This window comes from Cygnus olor, chromosome 13, assembly GCF_009769625.2.
Source record: "Cygnus olor isolate bCygOlo1 chromosome 13, bCygOlo1.pri.v2, whole genome shotgun sequence".
NCBI lineage: Eukaryota > Metazoa > Chordata > Aves > Anseriformes > Anatidae > Cygnus > Cygnus olor.
This window is the reverse complement of record NC_049181.1, coordinates 8107237-8131992: the sequence shown is the minus strand read 5'-3', so window position 1 is coordinate 8131992 and position 24756 is coordinate 8107237. Positions and strand designations below refer to the sequence as shown.

Genomic DNA, 24756 nt, shown 5'->3' with positions numbered 1-24756 from the left:
GGCACAAAAGTAACGACAAAAGCTCCATCGCTGCACCCACGCTCCGCACAGGAATGCAAAGCAGAGGAGAGAAGCAGGAAAAGGTCGGTTATTTTAAGCAGCCATTGGAGATGATTCCCTTTGATTTTTCCCCAGCTCTGAAAAGCCCCCCCCCCTTTCCTTTTGAAAGCCTGCCTTTCAGCTGGTGAAGCCTATTGAACTCCCGAGAAGAGCAAGTCCAGGATCAAGGCTTTTTTTTGAGGATGCTGAAGCGGGCTGAATGGGAGAGGAGGGCCCGAGTGACAGCAGGAACAATGGCACCATCTGAGACAGCACTCAAAAAGCAAAGCACCCGGGTGGACCAGGGCTGGGTGGACCAGGGCTGTGTGACCTCGCTGCAGTGCAGGCCGAGCACCAGAGCCGTACCCAAGCAGAGCCAAACTGAACCTGCAGCTCCCTCAGCCACTGGCTCTGGGCTCCACACAGCAATGGGGCTTTGCAGGAGCCTATAAGGGATGGAGCAGCAAACCATGCAAGCCTTCCCACAACCGTGTCCCCAAAATGGGGCTGCGTATGAAATCTTCATGGCTAGAAGCTGGAAAGTTTGAGCAGGATATGCAAGTTTTTACTTAATTATTTATTCAAGGACCAATTAACCTTCTCAGGAAAAAAGATAAACCTGCAGCCCATCTTGTGAAGTCACGGCCAAATGACTGTCATTTTTAGTCAAAAATCCGTCTGGGATTTGAGCATTAAACAAAGTGAGAGAACGTAGAAGTAACAGATTGCCTGCTCATTTGCAGGGGCAGAATCGCGTGCGCTTACGTGGCGGGAAAGACTTTCACAAACCATCTGCCGAAGTCTTCTGGGCCACAAGTGGTCCTGTGAAACATCTCAGAAATCATGTTTCCTTCCTTCCCCTTTTCCAAGTCCCAGCTGCAAGCTAAGAAACACACAGACTCAGTTCCCCAAGCTCTTTCTTTCACCCTGCGAGAGCAAGAGTCGGAGGAAGGTGGCACATCAAATCACGTGTGCCAGGCTAATGTTGAGCAACAGCAGGAATAGGTGGCTGCCTCCTGCTGCGAAATTATGAATGTGGAATTCAAAGCAAATTGACAGAATGAAGCTGTCAGCTCTTGTCCTTGGGCTCTGCAGCTTTGAGTGCTATCAGAGGCATCATAAACATACACGAGTCCTTATCTAAAGTATATTCAGTGCCAGAACTGTGCAGTGCAGTCTCATTTCTCATCACATACACACACTGTCCCAGAACAGGCTGCTGCCTGAAACATCAAGCCACAAAAACAATAAAATGGCATTTTGTTTAGTTTTGTTTTGGTTTGTTGTTGTGTTTGTTGGGGGGGGAATGGGTTGTTGTTTTTTTACTTGGTTTTAGGAGAATCTCCCAGTCCACCAAAAACTGCTGCCAGGACACACAATGCAAGCAAAACCCTCCCAACTCCCCAGACTTTGAAAGTCCTGGCGGCTTTGGGGGTTTGTAACAGCCAAATCTGCTTCCCTGCCCTGGCTCATTAATAAACATACTAATTCCTTCATTTCATTAGCCTCCTCCAAGTGAGCATGACAGAGGTGCAGGGGGAACACTTGACCTCCCACTAACCACCCCAATTTCTTCCTCACAGCTTCGAGGAGCCCATCCCCACAACCTCCTGTCTGGGGCCGGTCCCCACAGCAAACAGGAGGCAGCTGGCTCTGAACGCCCCTGGGAGCCAGGTAACGGTGCAGCTTCAGAGGGAGCACTGATTTGAGAGGAGCCCAGGGAAAACCCTAATGGAGCAGCGCGATCAGCCCATTTTAATGCTTCCTCATTAATTTAGAGTAAGAGGTGCCTGAGGACTGCAGGGAACCTGCTTGCGGCCACATGGAAGTGATGCGCTGTGAGCAGCCAGGGGAGCAGATATGCCCCCGCAGCTACTTTATCCAAGTCAACTGCAAAGGTGCAAAGCACAGCACTGGTTCACGTGGGTGCCCACATGCCAATGGAAACTGGGACCGGTGGGCTACAATTAAATGATACTAAAAAAGGACGATGACCACAGCACCAGGTTCTGTACAGAGCATCACAGCCCCAGTGCAGCGAAAGCCTTTTGTACCTTGGCAAGCAAAACTAGCTGGGGAAAAACTGGGAAGTAGCACGTGATCCTCACTACCAATCTGAGCATCTCCTTTCAGAGAGAGAGCGTTCTAAAAGTAATTCCCTGGAAGCTTTAAAACAGGCTAATCAACTCTCCCTTGGAAGATAAGAAGACATTAGACATTGCTGGATACCTGCTGCTGTTGCTTCTTGTTCAGACCACAAGCTCCACTCTGCTCTAAAGGACAGCTTGCTGTACTTAACCTTTGCTTAAACTCTACGTGGAGTTTCCATTTGCCTTCTCTGTGAACTCTTCTGCTTAAAGATTCGTTCTCCAGGAAGACACAGTACCACCTCCCCCTCCGCCCCCCAAGGGGATGGTCTCATTTTTAAAGATTTCCTCCTGCAATCTTCTCCGCTCTCTGTAGTTCACATATGTCATTTTATACCTATTTCTGAGTTTCCTTTGGGAGAAGCCGCACATTAAACTGAAAAGCGATTAACTATTATAATTGATTTGAATACAGACTCTGAAATGGTGATTTGCTACAGTACACAGCTTCACACAGAACAGAGTATCAAAGACATCAAGAAAATGTGCTGCCTTTGTTGGTACCCTCAAACCCCTGAGCATCACTCATCCCACACGGGAACCCAGTCTGGCCAGTAACTCTGAAAACTGGAACACAGCTGCCTGCATTGGTGCTTCTTCCCCTTTCCACATTTCTTTTTCACAGCCCACTCTGCTAAATGTCACATGTATCATTAGCGTTATAAACAGGGTACAAATATATTCTTTATCTTCTAAGTCACCATAAAAGTGAACCTGAAGTCTATTACTCAAATGATGCTATAGAAATCTGCTTAATTAAATTCTAAAGGGCTTAAAACAAAATATACATTGTGATGATGTGGGATAGAACATAAACTTTTTAACAGTAGTAACCAAGCACATTTACCATTTCTACAGGTGTAATAAAAATGCTAATATATGTTAATGTTTAGTCTGTGGTTAATGTTTTGTCTTGTTAATTTCCCCAGGGCTTTTATTACTGATTTAAATCTGCCACACTACTCAACTGATTGCATTGCTTTCCACAAACTCTGTGGCACACTCTCAAACGAATACTGATTAACAGAAGTGAATAAACATTTAGCTAGGACAAACATTCATATTATATGCTTGTAATCATTATATACATTTTGTCAGAAAGATGTGAAAGAGACAATTCCCCGCTCCCTCACTCTTCCCACAGCAGAAAATATGATTATGGGCTTAAAAATGAATTTACAGCCCTTTATTTTAGGAGGCACATCATTATTAAGTAAGTAACGATTGTTCTGGTTCCACACACTCAGGTGGGAACAAACTGGGTATGGTAACATAGATGTCTTCTACACATATTTCTCTAAAATTCCTCGTTAGTGGAGCACTGTTATTAATCAACTCTGTTGTAGTACAACCCATTATTCAGACATCACCTTGCAAGGATTACATAAGAGACAGCATCCTAAACAATGCACACCGAGCAGCAGGAATCGCAGGCAGTGACCTACTCTCCATGCCGAGGAGAGCAGCGTTTAATAATGCATTACCTTTAAATAATGCAGTGCTATAATGTGTAAAATGCACACCAACACTAATGCTTAGAATAACAGAGCGTCTGTCACACCAGCGCCCGTGGTGACGCCCAGCACATGCTGCAAATGCTGGGGGACCCCTGCAGTTACCCGACCTGGTTACACTGAAGGCCATCACCACGATCTCCAGACCCCAAGGGCGGTAAGGATGTGTTTGTAAGAAGGAAATACAACCACGCACTTCATTTTTCATCATACCCTCCACACAGAGCGGAGCGCCACAAGACGCTTTGCAGAGGCTCAGTGCCGCAGCGGGAACACACGGCTTGGGGAGGACCCATCAGTACCCCCGCCTGCTGCACGAGGGCTCAAACAGCTGAAATCAGCTGGGGACTGCCATGGCATTCCCATTACAGCACGCCACCCCACGCCCAGCAGGACCCGACGTCCGGTGCTCGATGCGTACGTGTGCCAGAGCACCCGAGGTGTCCCACTGCGGCTCCCACCCCTGCTCCGACCCAGCTCCTCCACCACGTGGATGCCCTTTCGCTCAAAGGAGCCGTGACCTCAGTTTGAGTCGAGCCCTTTCAAATGTGCATAAAATAATGCAAACAAGATGTTTCTTCTTTCTAGTGTCCCCAGTATGCAGCATTTAATCCACCAGAGAAAGCTGCTTTGTGTTTAAGCAAAAGGCTGTTTATTGTTATTTATAGGTAGAGAGGAAGCTGGGCTAAATGAACACAGTTGTTCATTCTGCATTTATAATCTATGACATTCAATTAAAGCACAACTTTTGAAGTCAGTGTTTCCCTCCAGTGTTCTGTTAATTCCATATTTAACACAAAATTGGGTATTTCATTTCTTACGGTCAGAGCTAGGCAGCAGACTGCAGGGCATGAGCCTGGTGCCCTAGCACAGCCAACTGCCAGGATTAGTCAAGCAAAAAAAGCGTTTGCTTAATTTTCAGCACACGCTTATGCAGTTTTCCCAAGCGGAGACATTTCCTGGAACTGGGCCCCATAGCATACTAATGTACCCATTATGTTTTTAAGTTAGATCTATGCAATATGATGTTTCTTAGACAACCGAGCCACGGCTTTATTCCTGGAAAGAGACGGCAGCCTTGCCTGAAAAATGACAACATAGCAAAGTGAAAACGTGGAAGCAAAATCCAGAGAACAGCAGGAGTGAGCCAGACTAACCAAAGCCACGTCGAGGAGCAGTACTCAGTGCCCAAAGACCAGCCCTTCATCTGAAGCTCTGAGGCCCCAACCCACGGAGCAGCTCCCACAGGGCACGGCTGCTCCCAGCCCCCTGCTGCCATCACGCCTCCAGGACTATGAGGCCCCGAGGAAGCTAAAGTTTCCAACCCAACCACCTGATTTCAAAGCCATTGCTGAAAGAAAGACCTTGATAGAAAATCTGGACTCAAAGTAACAAAACTTATTTCTGCTAAGGATGTTACATACAATGCAATTACACAATTGTGCACGCTATTAGATCATTGCCACTGAAGGTCCCAGGAGGACCCTCCCATTGCAGAGAGTTTTATCCATATCAACTCAGAATGAGAAGCGAAGTAAAGAATTGGTTTGAGGGATTATCAGTTTCTACCACGAATTTTCTGCATCTCTACCTGTGGCACAGCGCCAGTGTACAAACAACCCCTTTGAGAGCACCAAGTTCATTCAGCACATGCTACGAGCCCAGGCTCTCGGCGGCAGCAGCAAGAAGGTTACAACTCACCCACGGGCAGCAGCCAGGAACCAGAGTCTGGGGCAACCCTGCCACCCTCAGGGGTCACCCCTTGCAAAGTGCCACCAACACCGAGGGGGCTGCGGCAGGGAGAAACAGCACAGGGCAAACACGGGAATGAGGGGGGCTCAAGGCAAGCGGGGTTCTCATTTGCTATTTTCCTTCTCTGAGTTAATTGGTTTCCTTTGCAGATTTCCGTGGATTTTAATATCATACTGCATTTTTCTGCCTACGGCACTACAGAAACGAACAATCAGAGAAATAAACTCCTAGCAGCTTAATTTAGAGAGGAAAAACAGATACCTGCTGTCAGTCTGGAACATAAGCCAGCAACCCGGAGACAGGGCCTATAAGAGATTATTTAAGAGCAGCAGTGTCAACTGGGTTGCAAATGTGGTCAATATCCACTGGTCCAACTTGCCCCCTGTAGCCTCAAGCAGAGATTCAATTATTCTTTGAGAAATACATTGATAAATAATTAAAAAGTTACTGCATTACTTTTTAAACCAGACTGATTCAATTTTGGAAGTATAAAGACATTATAATGTGTCAGCTAGCAATTAGCTACTGTACACTGTTTATTCTTGAATATAATCTTTGGGTAGAAGGGTAATATTCTTGGAAACGCAGCATTAACTTGTTCCTCAATGACTTTAATATGGCTCTTTTCAAATTACTGCTCATAAAATCTCGGGGAAGAAAAAAATCTACTGATGATATCCACATCTCCTTAATTAGTTCTCTTTCTATCAGCAATCCAATAGCATAATATTTATACAAAAGAGAGCATGCAAAGCTTACTGCTAACTCTGCTTTAACTGTTGATGTCAAAACAAGGAGGTAAAAAGCATTGCTTGTTTTGTAATCCGTGCAGATCTGCGCTCACAGGTATACACAGCTTTTTAGATTTATACTTCAATAAACTCTTGTACTGAAACCATCCCAAAGGTTTTTTACACCGCAAACAGCATTTTTCGCTATAAAACACCCTCCTTCCTTTCCACGCTGGGAAGGGGCAATGGAGCTGAACAGAAAAGCCTCCCAACCCCAAAGCACTCAGCGCCTGGCAATCCCCATCCAACCATCCCTTACAGAGGACCATAACCCTACTTATTTTAACTTTCCCATAGGAACAACCCCCAGCAGCCACCTTCTACCCCCTCCAACCTCCTTTCGTGTTCTCAAGACCAGTTCTGCTAAAACGACAAGGCTGTAGGCACCAAAGCTCATCAGATCATTTCAGCAGTTTTTAAGCTGCTTAATATCTTCAGCAGAGTAATAACAACACTTCGTGTTCCAGCTAAGCCCAGAGGACCGCCAGGGTTCATTATCTGGCCACCTCCGCACCCAAGAGGCAGCGATGAGCAGCCCCGAGGGACACGGGAGCCCTCCCAGGAGGGCCTCCTTGCCGAGGGGTGCGCTGGGCTCTGCCCATGGCAGTGCTGCAACCTCACGGAGCAAAGACTAAAATAAAGGTGCAATAATTGTTAATAACAGAAAGCGGTAAAAATTTCTCAGCGCAGCAGAGATTAGCTGCTGGTAAAATTAATCCACTCAAGGCTAACAAAGGCTTCGGGAAGGCCCTGTGTTCTTCATTCACAGGGATTTTATTCATCTTTTGATTTTTTCTTAGTTTTGAAGCAACTAGATCCATTTGTGTTTTTTTCCTCTTGGCAGCCAGTTCTAGCCTTATCCAATTAAAGGTCAAAACCAAGATAATTTACCCAAAACATGGCAGACAAGGTAAAAAGACTCCTATTAGATTTTTGCTCACGATAAAGGAATTACATTCTTCCCAAAGACAAATCAGGCTTATTGAAAATGTAAATCATTATTTTCTATAAAGATGTTTATATCTTCAGGGCTTTTTCTTAGACTTTGTTGTAACACATCTTGTTTTTACATGTACTGTGGTTAGTACAATTGAATTAAAGAATGACTTACAGCAGTAGATTAGGTTCTGCTTGATTGAGAATATATTTACAATGGAAATCGGTATGCACTTTTAACCTTGTTACAATGCTACTTTATGTCTGATTAATATATTAAAGCAACTCATTCAACAATAAGCTGTTTGCAGACAAGTGAAATGAATTTGATTTTTTAATCACAATTCCTTTATTGACACTGACAAACCAATGTCTAGAATCTGATTATCAGAAGTAAATTCCAACAAATTTCTACCCAATGATTCCAAAACATGGAGAGAAAGCACTGGACTGAAAGATGCTTTTAACGCATTTTTGCATATCTTCGCTTTGTACTCGCTTTACAAGTTTCCACAACTCACCAAAAAGATAAAATTGTACCAAAATCTCCAGGCAGAAAGTGCTCCAGAAGTGGTCACTTGCTCCTAACCAGTGACACATGCAGACACAATGGCAATGGCGTGAAGCGATGGTCAGAGCTGTGCTGGATGATTTTTTTTAGCATTTGTCATGCAAAACCTTGTGGTCCCACCTGCTCTGAGATCCTGGTGAGAGCGGCTGGTCAGAGCCACCCTGGCATCACCTTCTGCGGTCCCCACTGCCCTCAAGCTCCCCCAGCTCCCTAGGCTGTTCCTCAGAGAGGAGACCGAGGAAGGATGATTTAAATACCAGCACAGGCAGGTGCAATATCAAATACCTGCTCTCCAGTGCTCTGGAGAGCAGCTGCATGAAGTTTATTTGTACAGTGACACCGATCAATACCCGCTATCCAAGAGTTAATAAGCTTTAGAAAGAAGTAACTCAGAGCATGCCAGTCACCCTCAAATTATCATCAGTAACCACTGGGCTCACTTGCTCTATCCCTTTCCAGGTCAGTGTCTAAGAGCATAATCTCTACCACAGCAGATAGCACAGATGAGAATTAGGTGTGAAAATTGATTAGGTTAGAAAGATATACACCTGCAAAAAGAATTGCTAAATTCACCAACTGCAGGTTTGATTTTTTTCCCCCTCTTTAAATAGAAATAACTGTGCCAAAGTAGCTGTAGGCTATCAACACAGCTTTCTGCAGCCAGCCTGCTCTTGCTCAAATGAGTCTTTCAAAGAGTAATTCAGTTAGCAGCAAACTTCACCCTCATGCGTACATCTGAGAGCAGGCTCTGCGCCCTCAGGGATTTATTAGTTGGGGAAACACAACAGGTAGAGATGATAAACGCCACCAGTGTGTTCTTGTTCTGCAGCAATCCAAGGAGGCCGAAAGCTCAGGCTGCCAGCAGCAAGGGGTGCACATACCGAAGTGGACAGTTGAAAAATCTGCCTCAACTCTTTCATTTTATTTTATTTTTTATAAATGTATTTGTAGATGGTATCTTTCATGTCCAGTACCTCAAAGCTACTTTATAATAAGATGTAAAAATGATATAACGTACAGCTCTGAGCATATACCACATGCCGGCAGAGAATTCAAAATGAAGCAGAGTACTCATTGCAACCTAGTACCTCATTTTCTGCAGTGCAAAACAAAACACTGCTGATCTGCCTGGGCAGCTCTGGGCACTATTTCTGCTTTGCAGAGGGCCACTTTTTAAGTTTCTGTTTTGTTCTCGGTGCATTCATCAGCATTGCTAATAGGAGAGTTGGTTATAGTTTTAAGGCAGCAACACTCACGGGGGTTACTGTCACTGGAAGTAAACTCAGAGCAGTTAACATGAAGGATGCCCTGTGAATGACCTCAGATGGAGTTCTTGGTAGAAACTGCAGTCATGGATAATGAAGCCAAAAGAAGGGTTAGCGCAAAAAGCATTAATAGATGGATATTTGTGAGCATGAGCCTGGCATTGCAAAGCTGTGGGACTTAGCAAGGACACAATCTTTGAGAAAGGAAATGGACCAGAATACATTTTGCAAATAAGGAATCTATGTTCATAGAGGATGCCTGAGGCTGCAGCAATCTGGATGACAAGCAAGGGAGCTGTGTCCTCAGGGGTGACATTTAGGCATTTTATCTCTATGTTAAAACAAAGATATCCAGCCAGTTTTGAGAAAATCTCAGACACAGCTCCCTGATTCCCCATTAAGCTTAGAGAGCAATGCTTGTCTGAATGCAAGAAAGGTCTGGACAGAGCTAAATACAAAGCAAGGCAGCTCGTGCTGCAGAAGTACCTTCCCCAGGGCTCATCCAAAGCCTGGCAGGTCTGTCTGGACCTGGCCCCTACACTGCCCCAGCAGCAGAAGCCAGGGAGAACTGGTCACAAGAAAGTATGTGGGGGATAGGGCTTACTACCCAGAATGAAAGCTATTTCATCCCTTCTCACTAACAGTGTGAGACTGTGCTCTGCATAAAAATCTGTCACCAACTCTTAGAAACAGCTCCTCTCCCACTTTCCATGGATCTTCACTTCTCCCCAAAGAGCAGACACAAGCTCCACACATCCACCTGCTAGGCTGTCAGCTCTTATACCCAGCAATTTCCTCCCATGCAGCCACACGCTTGGACTCACCCCAGACACAAAAATGCCTCCAAGTCACAGCCACTGCCTAAACGCCTCAGGATTTTTCTGACACTGTGATCTTTGGTTCAGCTTGAAATTATTTTTTTCTCTCTCAAATTCATTTGCTTCAAACCTTCACACTATGTCCTTGATCATTACAGTTTACTATAAAATGAGGCAGTTTGAAACTTTGAAGCCTAAAGCCCAGCACCCAAGGAACACAGACTCCCTTACACCCCTTCCTGCAATACAGTCTGTTTTAGATATGACCACTAGCTCTCCTTTTCTACATCCCAAGCATCCCATGTTCAGCTGTCAAACGCAGCTGTCATGGGAGCCAGGAATGAGAAGAGAAACTGGGCTCCGTGCAGTAAAGTTGTATAAAACAGCACAGCTGTATACAATCATTTCCAACAGTTAAGGCAGTTTGCTCTGCCACCGTTTCTGCTAGCTTTTACTACTAATATCAAGGCATCACAGGACCAAATATCTTCTTTAATGCTTGGGAGCCAGTTGCACAACAACAAACCAACTCCTCCACTAAAACAAGGAATAGGCCAAGTCACAGTATGCATAAACAGGTACACAGAACCAGCAATTAATCTGCACAAGATCTGTAGGCTTCTTGTGACTTCAGCTGAGAAAAGACGCAAGACATCCTGCCGCGTGCAGCCTGCACGCATCTCACTCACACCATAGCCAGCACATGATTTGAAGTGAAGTCAAGCCGGGCTCAGTGGGCACCGTATGATATTCCCACCCATAAAATGCAGCAGCCTTAAAAAGCTCTTTTTATACCGCAGACTAGCAGGCATAAAGTTGCCACCAACTGTGTGATCTGCCTCTGACTGAAGTCAACGAAAAGATCTGTGTGAGCTTCGAAGCAAAGTTAGGTTTGGCATCAAACGTGTTGTCAGAGGATGCTCCCCATGCTGCTGCGCATGCATACAAGGAGGAGGGCGCAGCAGCAGCAGCTACCTTCCACTTTTAATTGAAATAAGCATCACTGGAAATTCCACTGAAATGCCACAACATGCCAGGGGCTAGAACACATCCAATTAAAAGGACAGAAGAGCAAAAAAGGAGAGGACAATATAAAAGTTTATGAATAGAAGCAAAATCAAATGCTATTTTAAATAAAACCCATGTCGATATTCAACGGCATCTCCCCTGGCTTTGCACCAGCAGGCTTGAGCATTGCTGGCCACATCTGCTGCTTCCACCTAGCGGCCCCGAATGCTCATGACTGGACCCAGTTTGGTGACAAACCGCACCCAGAGCCCCATCGTGCTGCCAGAGTGAGCAGGAGGCAAGGGCAACACGCCATTTTGCCCATGCTGGAGCCCAGAAGAAAATGGGCAAGGCTAACCAGTGACTGCAACACGTGAAAATGTGCTGTGTCCTTTAGAAGCAGAGCTTTTGTTAGTAGAATTAACTAACCGTGTAACAACAATGACCTCCCTCCCTAGGCCAGACAAGGGATAACTTTCAGTAGGCTGGAAATAACCTCTGAGCTTCACTCTCATTGAGGGTCAAGAGCATCCATGCCAAGGTCACTTCCGAAAGCAAGATGCAGACCCTTTATTCACTAATGCACATTTGAGCAGCATTAAACCTGCAATCTAAGGCCAGAAGCAGTATGCCAGAGTCGCTTGATCAAAGTTTTTTGATGCTGGGTAGCAAAACTGCAGGTGTGAAAAATTTTTGTTCTTGTTCTTTTAGAACCAGCTAAGCCACCAACAACGTAGGGATTTATAGATCAAAATCAAGGCCTTACTATTCAGTGCTTTGCCATATGCTTCCCCAGCTATCAGAAAAATCTTTAATATCTGAACCTCTCCAGACAACTAATCATAATAGTCCCAAGATATTTTCACAGGAACAGGAACTTTGCTGATACTGTCCTTGGTGATCAGGTTTATTTTCATCATGCAGCAGGAACAGATGCTTGCTTTAACATGTCTTATCAGGCACATTACACTGCATATCACAAAATAGTTAACAAAAGTACATGATAAATGCACCTTGGGATAACTATGAGTGGGTCTGAGCTTACTGAAAACCAAAAACCTCACCAGCATTTCCAGCTTTAAGTGAAAAACGGAGCTAGCTACCAGCAAGCATTAGAGAGCAGCCTGAGGATTAAACTTTTCCGATAAAGAAAGTGAAAATACAGAGGCAGTACATCCAGCTGACTATCCCAGGAGCTATGCCAACAGAAAGCAACCCGCATTAAAAGTACAAAGAAACCGATCTCCGTGTCTCAAAGGCAATGACTTCTCGAACAGCGCTGTAATTTCAAAGCTTGCCTCAGAAGTCTCTTGCCAGCTCCAGCATAGAAAGAAATCCATTAGCAGATAGGAAAACTTGCCAGGGCTCCCTGCCACCACCCCAGCAGTGTAATCCATGGAGCAAAGCAGCTTCCAGCTTGGCACTGGGGAAGGTGCCTCCAAAAGCAGCCCCTGGGCAGCACCCCTGGGCAGCACGCAGGGCAAACTGCACCAGCCCCACTGCCGGATGCTGCACAAATACACTGAATCATCACATATAGAGACAGATGTAATTTTCATCCCTGCAAAAGCTCCTTCACTTATGTATTCTTGAATTCCATTTCTGTGCATCTGCAGGTGCTGCAAATTTCTACGCTAATTTGCAACAGCAGTGCTTCTCTCAAAGGTGCTATTAGCAACCAAAGTAGCCAATTATATTTTCAGCATGCTCAGGGTCTCCCTAGCAGGGTTCCCAAAAAAGTGAAGTGCAAATGAGGCCCAGTTAACCTGGTCCTGCCCACTCTGGGAGTCCCCCAGCAGCTTCTCATGGCCAGCACCAGAGTCAGGTTCAGACCCAGCACTCAGCCTGCGCTGGGGCAGCTGAGCACTCCAGCTCCACAAAAAAAAAAAAAAAAAAAAAAAAAGAAAAACCAGTCTCCCCAGCTGCCTTGCACAGTGGCTTCAGCTTCTCTCCTCACCAGCTCTGCCGTACTGCTATATCACCTATTTAACCCAGACCTGAGCAGTATTTTAGAAGTGTTTGCAGTGAAGTGAAAGAGTAGGATCTGTTCACAGTGCAAGCACATCAAGAACGGCACCCTGATCCTGTACAGTGCTGGTTCCCTTCCTCCAACATGTTCCCCCTCTGACCACAATCAGTTGAACAAAGGTCTGGCTACCCTCGTTCTGCAATTTACCTAGACTTTCTAGAAACTCAGCCATCAGTCCTAAGCGAAGAAAAATGTTTTGCTGAGCTCCCTGCTGTTTTCTTTCTAGGCAATACTCCACAAACAGAGAGCTGCGCACCTCCACTGATTGTAAGGGAAGCAGCAAAGTCTCAGCAGCTCTGTCAGCCCATGGCTTTACGTTTATACCTAGAGATGAAGATCTGAAGTTTACTGATACGTTTTTGAGTGGCAGGTTTGTCGGTGTTTTTCATAATTTATTTTTGCTATGAAACTTGCAAGACCAATCGGACAGATCTTGTATTCCTTTGCAGCCTGCTCTTATTCCTTGGTTTGGTTGTGCTACAAACATATCAGCTACACAGAATCTTTTGTGTCCAACCTTAATTACACCAGCAGGTACAGGTCCTACCCTGCAGAGAATCTGCTGTGCAAGGCAGGGATCGGCACCCTGCAATTCCAGGTCCAGAGGTGCACCACAAGATAGTTAAAGGGCAGGAGAAGTCCTGCCAGCCCCATGAGAAGGGCTGGGAAGCGACATGTGCCCTGCTAGACACGTATTTCAAAGTAGCTAATAAAGCCAAAATTGAATCATTTTCGCTGATGAATCTCAGCTGCAGTGCATACCCCCCTGCCCTTCACATGCAATATGCGGCTGGAGCATCAACTCAAGCCACCCACCTTTTCTCGTTTGGGTCTCGCTGGGCAATGCATTGCCTTTTTCCTGCTCTGTTGGGATGGATTCAAAACCCTAATGAGTTACAGGGAGGAAAAAAAAATATTTATGTAAACAACTTACTATCTGTGTCAAGTCAACAATCTTCACCTCAACTCCACAACCTTCCAAAATAAAACTGCAGTGCTGGCTTTAGGCAGGGAATCCCAGAGGAGGATCAATGATTAGCTATGTAAGACACCCAGACCTATTGTCTCTCATGTACTTTCAACAAGAGAGAAAACATTAACTTCAAGGGGTGGGGGGATTGAATATTTTATGACGTTTATTTGTACTACATCTCTGTCTTTTTTGTGGTAGAAAGCACAGACTGACTATAATTGCTGCTCCCTGCATTCATGATTAAAATATCTACAAGACGTAGAAGTACTAGGCACTGTTTCAACATGGAAGAAAGTATCAGACAGGAAAATCTATAGATACAGTGAAAGACAATATTTTTCCTAATCTACCCAGAGACTCAGCCTACTTGACGAAGTATTTTAATAGTATAGTTTAGGGGTGACATTTTTAAACAGAAAAGTTGTAGAAATGATTAAACCTAACACCACCATTGCTGACAAATTAACTATTAAAGCAAGGCTTTGGGAGGGAACTGCCTCCTGCCATAATGCTATGTTATTAATTCTTCTGCATTGCCGTTTGTTCACCAGGAACACCACTGGTTTACACTTAAATACATGCTTGAAGGCATGTGATTTCCACATGCAGAGCAAAGGCAGCATGACTCTATCTTAGGGTCTGCAGAGCTCCACAGAAACCTCCCTAGAGGCTCTGCAACACCTCTGGAGCTGAGGTTCAAATGCCCTCTTGTAGTTAGGTCTGCTGCAAGCTACAAAATGGGTCCAGATCCTTGTGCAAATATCTGCAACACAGCCTAAGGGTGGCAAAGAGGGACAGAGGAGCAGCCACATGGAAGAAGGATGCTTTGCTGGGTAATGCCCACACAGACCCAAAACATCAGGAAAAAATAGTACCATTGTAGAAGTGCTCCCAAAGACAAAACAAAGAAGTCTAAAGGACAGACAAGGGCAGTAGTGTTGTTATTCAGGCTATAATCACTATGGGCATGGAAAGTAAGTTTTCCATAATTCCAGTAGATTTTAATGACAATTAAATAACCTGTGATTATGCTTAATAACATGCAGGTGAATTGAACTTTGCCTACAGAAATGCTTGTGGCCAAGGTCAGAAATAAAACAGGCTGATACAAAAAGCCAGCACAAGAGCAAAGCCCCACAGTTTCAAAGACAACTCCTGTGGCATTTTAGACTTTGATATGACGATGGTATCTAAAAACAATCATATTTACAGGATAACAGAAACTACAACTGTTTGCTTCCAGGTATATTCTTTGAAACTCGATATGTGCTAAGTTTAACAGAGAAACTTTCATTCCAGCACAACCAAAAAAATTGCATTCTATCACTTACGGGCAGAGATGTTTACCCCAGATCCCAGACACATACAGACCAACAGAGCTGGGCCATCTGCAACACTGTAGTTATAACTGTCAGCTCTTCCATCACTGCCCTATTCCTCTACTGAACAGCTCACAGCTTCATTTGTAAAAAAGTTGCTCCTGGCTCAGGTTTGACATAAGAGTTGTGAGCTGAGCAACAGCAGTATTTTAAGAATAAACTTTAAAGACCCAGTGGCCATCCTCTTTTAGTGACAATTGATAGACACTTGGCTTGCTTGCCTTGGATTTTTTCCTCTGCACTCCTATAACTCAAAAACGTCTTTAGAGCAAATAAAAAGAATCTCTCAAGTATTAAATAATCAAGAGGAGTTATGTTGAAGTACCTAACTATATACGGCACTAATGAATTCAAACTACTCTGTCAAGTACAAAAGCACTGAATGGTTATGTGGTGCTCAGGGTTTGTTTTGGTTTTTTTATTATTTTCAAGGAAGTCAATTTATGTTCTGATTTGGCTAAGGATGGGCAGATAATGGCTCTACTGCCACGGCTTGTGTTAACTTCAGCAGCTCTTTGTCTACTTGTCCTCCCACAAACACATTTTCAGTAGACAGATCAAGGTCTCTATTTGATAATATAATTGACAGTCATGTTCCTTCACTGTATACGTGGAAGTCTTCAAGAAGAAAAAATACGTTTTTAATGTTGTGCCAACAAGAAAAGAATATGGGAGGAAAAACTTCTCATTTCAGGACTATACAGCAACACATACTGCATGTGCTTGCACAACCTGGCATGCAGCCCATACGGGCAATATTTCCATTCTGCCTTCCCATCTACAAGCACACCATGTTTACTGGTGCAAAATGTTTTGGATGCTTTCACTCACAGCTGAGTATGGCTTCCAATCTTTTGAGAACAAATACAATGTTCTACACGCATTGTGTGTAGAAGGAAGTTTTGTTTCTTACTGCCCTGGAAATGCCAATTGGGCTCACGGTTTAGCTAGGTTTTCCCTCATATACATCACCACCACCTGTAAATGAGTTGCATGAGTTGTCTATCTCACCTGCCCTAAAGCTAAACCTACAATTACATCTCTGCTCCTTTGCTGTTCCTGAGAAGGATGAAAGGTTCTGACCAGCTGGAACTTCATTCTTTGATCATGCAACACTGAAGAAAAACATAACAAAATTAAAACACAAAATAAAGCAAATTTCAGAGTGTTGTCTGTGAATTTATGTACTTTGTCCTCCTTAGCATCAACTATGTGGAAACTCCAGGCCAAGCTATTAGCAAAGCAGCTTCTCTGTCCTCTAGCACAGCTGTTCCCTAGCAGTTACTTCCCTGGCTCCAAAATACCAGAAGTTGTGCCTGGCAGAGCTGCCACCCTGGGACCTGGAACCTCCCAGTGGTCTGAGGGGCACAAGAAATGCTTGGTAGGCTGCTGTTAGGGATTTTCTGCAGGGAAGAGCTAGGGCATGCAGTCTTTGACAAGCAGCTTAAAAAACGGTGTCCTGTAAAGTACCTCAGAGCCTTGGTCACAGCCACCTCCTGGTCACCGCAAGATGTGTAATGTAGCTTCCTGGAAGTTTGGTCCCTAAATCTCTCCCAAGCAATAAAGGGAGTTTGCACCAAATGTGCCAAACTACCCCAGGGGTGTGAAACCACCAAGGTGCCACCACATCATTTCACAGTCCTCATAGAGCACATCTCAGGCAATCACTGAGCAAAAGTGGCACATAAAACGGCATAGAAGAGTGCTGTTGGCTGAATGCCACATAGGTCAAAATCCATAATCCAATCCATTTCCATGGCCCGAAAAAAGATAAGTTACTTACAGTGCAAGTACTACAGTGACCTACATAGACACAATTCTTTTGTAAACAGGAGTCAAGAATGACAGGAACAAGCAGCTAACAGGGAAACTGTGGCAGATTTTAATCATTGTTGGCTTTAAGCAAAGCATAACAACATTCCCACACCTTTGCCCACATCCCCAACTCTACCCTACCTGCATGGAGCAATCAACTGTGTCTCAAGAAAATCTCTTTTGCAAAACAAGCGTTATGTTACCGCATTCCACTTATCCTTGGCATTCAAACAGAGCAGCACTATTTTCTGAACAAGAAAGCCTCAGTTTCTCAGGAGGCTCAGAAATTCACACAATGTGTTTTTAAAATGTCAGGTCACTCCTAATAAATAAGAAATAACCTTACCCCTGGGATTAAATGCAGCCCAAAATCGGAATGAGTTACCAATACAGGGAAAACCAGACCTCCTTTAGTAAATCAAGAAACATGGAATGCCACAGTATATGCCTCTGCTTGGCATCTATTTGGAGGTATATTTTAGTGATGTTAAGTGATGAAGAAACAGTTTTCTACCCTGCTCGGCTCCATGACCTTTGAACCACAGATGGTCTCCTAAAGACCATCCCCCAGGATGCCCAACATACCAGGAAAAAGACACCACAGGGCAATGCAAGTCTGGCCCCTGCTACTATAAACACTCACATTTAATTTGAGGTTTACTGCACTTCACATCAGAACGAGTGAGACAGGGGACACCTGGACAGCAGGACATCCTTTAAGACCTACCCAAAGCAGGAAGAGTACCCAGGAAGAACGAAAGATGCTGGGACATCTCTGTCCCAGCTACAAGGCTGATGCCGGAATGAATCTGCACCTTTCAGTTATGACCAATCTGAAAAGAGGCAAAGCCCTAAGACGAAGCCCAGTCCCCACAAACACCAGTTTCAAATGCTACCAAAAGTTTCAAAAATCAGAGAACCGAGGAGGAAGTAGAGAGGAGCTGGAAATCAGAGCATGTGGTGATTGTCGGCTGGAGAGGGATGGATTGGTTACACCACGTAGCACATGTGGTACACAACCGAGCCCTGCTGTGGAAAAGAGCATGAGGAACTGCAGAAAACCACTCACAGTTGTTGAGAGTTTTCCTTCATTCTTCTGCACGTAGACGACTGCGTCCCGCACCAGGGAGAAGAGGTTCAGGAGGACATGCTCCATGTCATAGATGCCGTGCATGCCTTTGGTCAGCCCCTCCAGAGAGCTGATGTACTCTCGCCAGTGGTGGTCAATCTCTACGACGCCCGCCAGGCATCCGTGCATCACCGCGCCACAGTATCCAACACAGGGCTTGGCCATGAGGAGCCCCTGGCAGTGCGAGCAGTACCACATCTTTAGCAGCGCTCGTCCACAGTCCTTGCTGAATTTCAGGTGGTCAGTAGTGTTTATAACCTCGATCCCCAGGTTGAGTGCCTGTAAAAAGACTCGCGTGGTTTGCAGTGACTTGGACACCTGCGTCATCATCATCTTAGGGTAGTTACCAAAGGCTTTGAGGTCTCTCCTGGCTGCCCGCAGGCATTCAGTCATTTCTACGGAGGGATCAGGGAAGCCAGGATTAATCAAATGAGAGTAGACCAAAGGGAATAAACTGTCAAAAAATTCATTTATCATGTCATTGACACTGATGTCAGAGCCCAGTATGTACAGTGAGACATCAGTAAAAAGTTCTCCAACAAACTTAAGAGCTCTGGTCCCCATGCTCTGGTAGTGGTTCCTAAACATGCTGTTGGTGAAGTTTCTCGCATGCCGTACTACAATTTCAAAGGCTTCTGCAAAACAGAACAAAAAAAAAAGTTAAGATGATGAGCTCAGAAACAGGGAGGATATTAGACCACACCAGCTGCAAAGGCTGGCCCCATCCTGCCCACTTTGGGTCAAATGCCTACCAGCAGCGATGCCTGCTGCAAAACTGACCATCACCAGCAATTTTCAGGGGAACGCATATATCCTTCAAACACAAGCTACATTTCAAAATGGCAAAAACTATGATCTAGTTAACATTTCAGCTTTTAAAGAAAATATTGATTCAAGAAAAGGGCTAGACTGCAATTTCATTCTCTCCCTCTTCCATATTGATTTGAAATTAACAGAAGTTCTATCTCAAGGCAATTCAAGACAGAGATAAATGTTTGACAAACTATACAGTGTTGAAAATCAGGAAACAGCAAATGCTGACATTCCATTATGAAAAGAAAAATATATACGAGTTTAATCATGGAGCCAACCCTCAGAACCAACTCTGCACTAAGTGTCCTCAAAGTCACTTGAAAAGCCTCTGCAGCTCCATAGTTTTCCCAAATGCACCAGGATTCACTTGAGCTGCAGATCCAACATTTTTATCTGCCCTGGACGTGAGCTGTTCCATAGCCCAAAGGGATGCTGACAGGCAGTGACAGCATCCATCTGTGGGTGCACGGCCAGGTCGCTCTCACACACTTCAGGCTGCACCGAGCTGCCCAGGAAGCACAGCAGCAAGTTTCATACTGAGACCGACAACTTGCAAGAAAAACCAGTGTGCATTTTCCCCTCTCTTCCTTCAAAGAGGCAAGGACTTTCTGCACACACCTTCATGCAGCAAGCAGGAGAGCCTCCAACAACAGTCATCCCACAGTTATTCCCTTAATTATAGTCCTAACCAGGAGGCTTCCAAAATACCCAGCTATGTGAAGACAACCTATCTACACACTCCTGTCCCAGTTTGCAAGTTAAAGCATTTGTAGGGGAGGCTACGAGTGCAAACTAAATTCCTTTTCTTTGGCCAAATATCACCACCAGCCTGCATCCCATTCTCCAGGGTACTGGTCATAAAATGCTAAAAATAACGAACAGCCTCTCAGCTCACAGGTCACTGACACCCTGCGATGTAGCCGCTCTCAGCTGTGTCACTCCGGAAACATGCATCCAGGCTCAATTTGCATGGAAATTATTCATGTTCAATAATTAAAGGGAATGTTTAATTTTTAAAACCGTAAGTGTTATTTTTTCCATTTGTTAAGCCTGAGGTGCAGCTGAGCGTGGCCTGATGCCTCTCCACGGGGGTTCGATATCAACGTTATCACAAGCAGTGGTGGGCCCCGCTGCTCACCCTGCCTGGCCTCCGGCATTAACCAAGACCTTTGGAAACCACCACGGCCCCAGCACTCCAGGCGGTTTCTCCCCAGGCGCACACACCTTGCAGACAGGGACCCGATGCGTTTTGCTGTCCCCCATACCAGCATGCAGAAAGCTACAGTGCAAGCAGCAATCAAAGCAGAAATTACCAAATACAGGTTTTCAAGCCACCCCACCTGGTGCGTGCCCATCTCCCGGACATGCCCCTAAGGCACACGCCAGCGCGTGTCACCCACAGAGCCCAGGCACACCAAAGCAAGAGCCTGAGCACTCTCGACACTCGCGCTGCCCAAGCAAGCCCATCGCAGCCATCTGCGTTCACAGACGGCAGCCATCCTTCCTTCCTGACACCACAGATTGAGGGACACAGCGGTGAAGGACACAGAGCCCGCTCCTCACGCCTCCCTCCCCATGACAGCAGGCATCTCGCTCCTCACACGTGCCGATGCAGAACATTGCAACGCTTGCCAGGCGTAACAGCACAGCCGATGCTGAGGGGTAGATGTCTGGGCTCTGACAGGAGAGCAAATTCGGTTTTCTGCTATAAAAAGATTTTTTTTTTTTTTTAAAGTTTCTTTAAACAGAGCACAGGGATTATGAAACTTTTTTTCTCCTTTATCCTCAAGAGCACCAGAACAGCTTTTGCCTCAACAAAGAGCACAAAGCACTTTTTGGGCCAGCATTTTTGACAGCACTGCAGACAGTGCCAGGATTTTCATGCTGTGCCTCACCATTCGCCTTTAACCTCTTCTCTGTTAGTTCCCTTAGAAAAAAAAAAATCGTCCCCTCTTCCTTCTTCTTGCTCCTCTATGCTTTGGAAGTTATCATCAGAGCCAAGAGACCCTTCGCTGATTAGAAAAATATTCCAAACTCCTATGCAAACCTCCTACAGTGAGAAATGCTTCAGAAAGGAATTGAGAACAGTGGCGCATCAGAAGAGCATGCACACACAGTCCCACTGCTTTAAAGGTCATGACATGCACATAATTTTTATCATAATAACTGGCTAAGAGTGTCTATTTTATGCGCCTTGGAGCCTTTGCATATAACCATTAGAGAGCACAACAGGGACTATAAAAGCATATGGAGCCTCCTGCTGCCCCATTAATAGATGCAAGAAATAATAAAACTTGGTAAAAAAAAAAAAAAAGTCTCCCAGATCCAAAATATTTTATAACCAGCTCCCCTAGTTGCTTATTCTGAACTATTCCTCACAAAGGGCTGGCTACAAGAATATTAAACCCCCAGCCACCAGAAGTGACCCACAGCCAGACTGCGAGCACAAAGAGGCGGCAAGTTGGCGGGGCAGCCCCCTGCGCTCATGGGAGCCAGCCTCGAAGGGAGGCGAAAGGGATGCAGCATTACAGCAACAGCATGGGCTTCTGCTCTCTCAAAACCAACAGGCTGGATTTGCTGCTGGTAAAAACTGCCCTGCTCATAACATGGCATTATTGGAACTCCTATCGCTGGAGGACAATTGAATCTTCTTTTTTTTTCTTTTTAATTTATTTCAAGGATATTTTCAAAAACTGCAATTTAAGGAAGCTGGTCTGCAGGTCTAGCTGAAGCAGAATAAATACCTTAACAGGACTGGCAGAGCGTAGTGACAGACTTGCACCCTCTGTCCAGTACACAATGTGCCTTGCAGTACCTACTTCACATTTTGCTATCGCTGTCACTGTAGCACACACAACAGAACTCAACCATGTTATACAGTTATCTGCTTTTAAATCATTTTCTTTGGAAAAGATTTTTCTTAGCAAGAAAAAAACACCAAAAAACTTCTGCATGGACTAAAATCTAAATAGCCTTGATCCACAAGTCTGGCTTATGGAGATGACAGCCTGAGCTGCTGCAGGCCACCATGCTGGAAAGTCCTGCCCGGGTAGCTCTTAAACACTTTTCACCCACAGGAAGGAAGGAGCTAAATGCATACACAAATTATACTCCAAAGTCGTTTCAGCAAGCCCAGGGACAAAACCTGGGAACAACTTAGCAATACACAGCATCACAGCTCTCTACCCCAGGACAGGAGGGAAGAGAGGGAAGAACAATATTGCGCCAGGTGAAACCTGGGGAATTGATGCAGGACATGAGCCAGAGCACCACCAGCTGCAAAGCACCGTACCTGGTTCACTGGTACTGCACATCTGTTGACTAGCTCTGTCAAGGGCAGTTTATTAGGGCTCACAAAGGATGCATGAAGTAGTTGAACCTTTGCTCTAGAGCACACTTATCAGGCAACAATTGAAAAGCAGGAGCTATTACGTATTATTTTTCCAGCAGGACTCCCCTCAAGCACCTGAAGAGGGATTGCAGTGGCCAGGAAGGATGGACTAAGCTGCTTTCAAAGTGCAAAAGCTCCCCAGAATGCAGCACAGGGATGCATGGCCACTGCAAACTGGCAATTAGAGAAAAGAAAATAAATTGTAAAAGAGCGTAATAGTGCCCTGAGTGGGGATTACTGGCAGGAGAAGGAAATCACTGAGTTCTCAGCTCAGATAATAAAAGTCTGCTGCTTAGTTAAAACACCAGCCTTCCTGAGAAGGCGCATTTGCTCCTGAGCTGCAGCTACTTCAAAGGGACTGGGGCTGGAGGAGCTCTGGATTAACCTGCTGGCTCCCCCAGGCTGCAGACTCCAGCCCAGTATGGGATTTGATGGGTTTATTTAAGAGATTATGTGATGTAGTCGCCTGAACATAAAGGAGCCAGAACGAGCGAGCACAGCAAGCCATTCCCATACAGCATCGCCTGGAGACTCAGCATAGCCACAGCTGAAACCCTAAAGCAGCTGTGGACGCAGAGCAGCAACAGATCTGGGTGCAGACTCACAAGCAGCTGAGGGTGTTTGGAAAGGGTGCTGCTGCTAACAAAGTGAGGTATGTCCTTCCTTTGTCCCTCTATGCCAGCTCACCGAAAATTTTGCCAGCACCACCAAAACCAGCTGTGCACCCACAGGGAGCAGACGTGCCAGCAGCCAAGCCAGCTGCTCCACCTCCCCACAACATCACAGCGAGAAGGCGTGAGCCAGCCCGCAGCAGGAAGGAGGGGAAAGCAGCATCCAACGTGGTGGCCAGGTGTCAGGAGGCCAGGTGTCATGGGCACTCTGTGCCTGCCCACGTGCCTCTGTGCAGCTGGTATTTGGCTGCAAACAAGCTTCCTACATGGATAGCTGTCCGTCTCTGTGCTGCAAACCACAGAAGTCTTCTATGCAAAAGGGGTGCACCAAAAAAAGGGGTGCTCTCCCTTTACTCCTCAGGACACAGATCACGATGGGAGAGAACCAGGCACTGGAATCCCTAAGACCATGGAAATCGTTTCCATCCTGAGGCAAAACTTGTGTCTCCAGGCAGGCTAGTAGAAAATTTTCCAGTAAATTAACATGTTCCTAATGCAATTGCTGCATCCTGTTCAGGTCCCAGGTACCCAAACATTTAAGAGTCCCATGCATCTAGAACACTCCACCACAAAAAAAGACACCACACAACCCCCGATGTTCACAGATGGAAATTTAAATGTTCATCAAGGAAATACCAAAAGTTTTGCTTTTTGTAAGCTCACCAAAACATTTTCAGACATGGCAATTGCCACAGTACTGCTAGGAAGCTGCGAAAGCAGCCATAGGCATTCACATGTAAGTGAGCTCTAGAGAAGAAAATACTTCTCTAATACCTCCAATGAATCAGACAACTTCAGACTCATTGCAACAGCTTTTATTCCTAAAAGACACAAAAGAGCTCACCAAGAGAGAAACAACTGTTTGCAATAATGGCCTGGCTGCCACAGGCACTACTGGTGAGATGAACTGCAAGTTATTTTTCAAACAGCAGGTAATATTTATTTACAAACTTGGAAAAGGTTTTCAATACATTGAGCAGAACTGAAACAAAATCCAAGAGTTTGTCGTCCCCTGGCAGCAGTAAGAGCAGACTCTAGATTTGTTCCTTTATGATTTACACTACAGTGCAAGTTTTTAACAACATTATCTGGAGACAAAAGCTCTTCTAGGCAGCATAATTACTTTTGTCTGTAGCATTACAAAACCCATCAGATGGTGCCACTGCTGCTCTTATAAGGTTTGCTTCTCTGAACAAATTTGGAGCTTAGGAAATGCTTCAACCCTCTCTCCCCCAACAATACGACAGCCTTTTGGATTACTTTTACAATATTGTCACTATAAAATTTATGGACTTAAGCTCCCAAAGCTTATGAGATTAGCTTCAAAGCATTAGTAATAAAAATTAAAACAATTTAGTTATTCTGTCTTCCCACTTTTAAGCCATCAGGGTTCACATTGTCTACCTTTGCTCCATCACCATCAGACCAAGAGAGGAAAGGTCTCCACCCAGTCTCCAAATTAGAGGGGGCTCCTTTCACCTCCATGCCCACCACCCTCCTGCCTCGCAGGGGAGCAGCCATGTGAGGCTCTCGTGGGAGCCAAGCTAGAAGTTTCCAAAGCCAGCACTGCCTACCGACCAAAGCCAAACCATCTTCCTCTAATTATCTGTGCCTATCAAAATGCCAAGCTCAAAATCCATTTATTTTAATTGTTCAGCTTATCTACTGCCCTGGTATTTTGAAACACACTCCCTGTGAATTTTCTAATAAAAATG

At 45.1% G+C, this 24756-nt stretch overlaps 1 protein-coding gene across 5 annotated transcripts in view; it reads right to left on the bottom strand.

Annotated features, from left to right (window-relative positions):
* The window catches only part of GPC3 (glypican 3), a 149251-nt gene that overhangs the window by 64431 nt on the left and 60064 nt on the right, over positions 1–24756 (bottom strand). For all 5 annotated transcript variants that reach the window (XM_040572768.1, XM_040572766.1, XM_040572770.1 and 2 more), the window contains one exon: positions 18107–18801. In XM_040572768.1, the coding sequence (XP_040428702.1) occupies positions 18107–18801 (695 nt within the window). The remainder of the gene's footprint in view (positions 1–18106; positions 18802–24756) is intronic.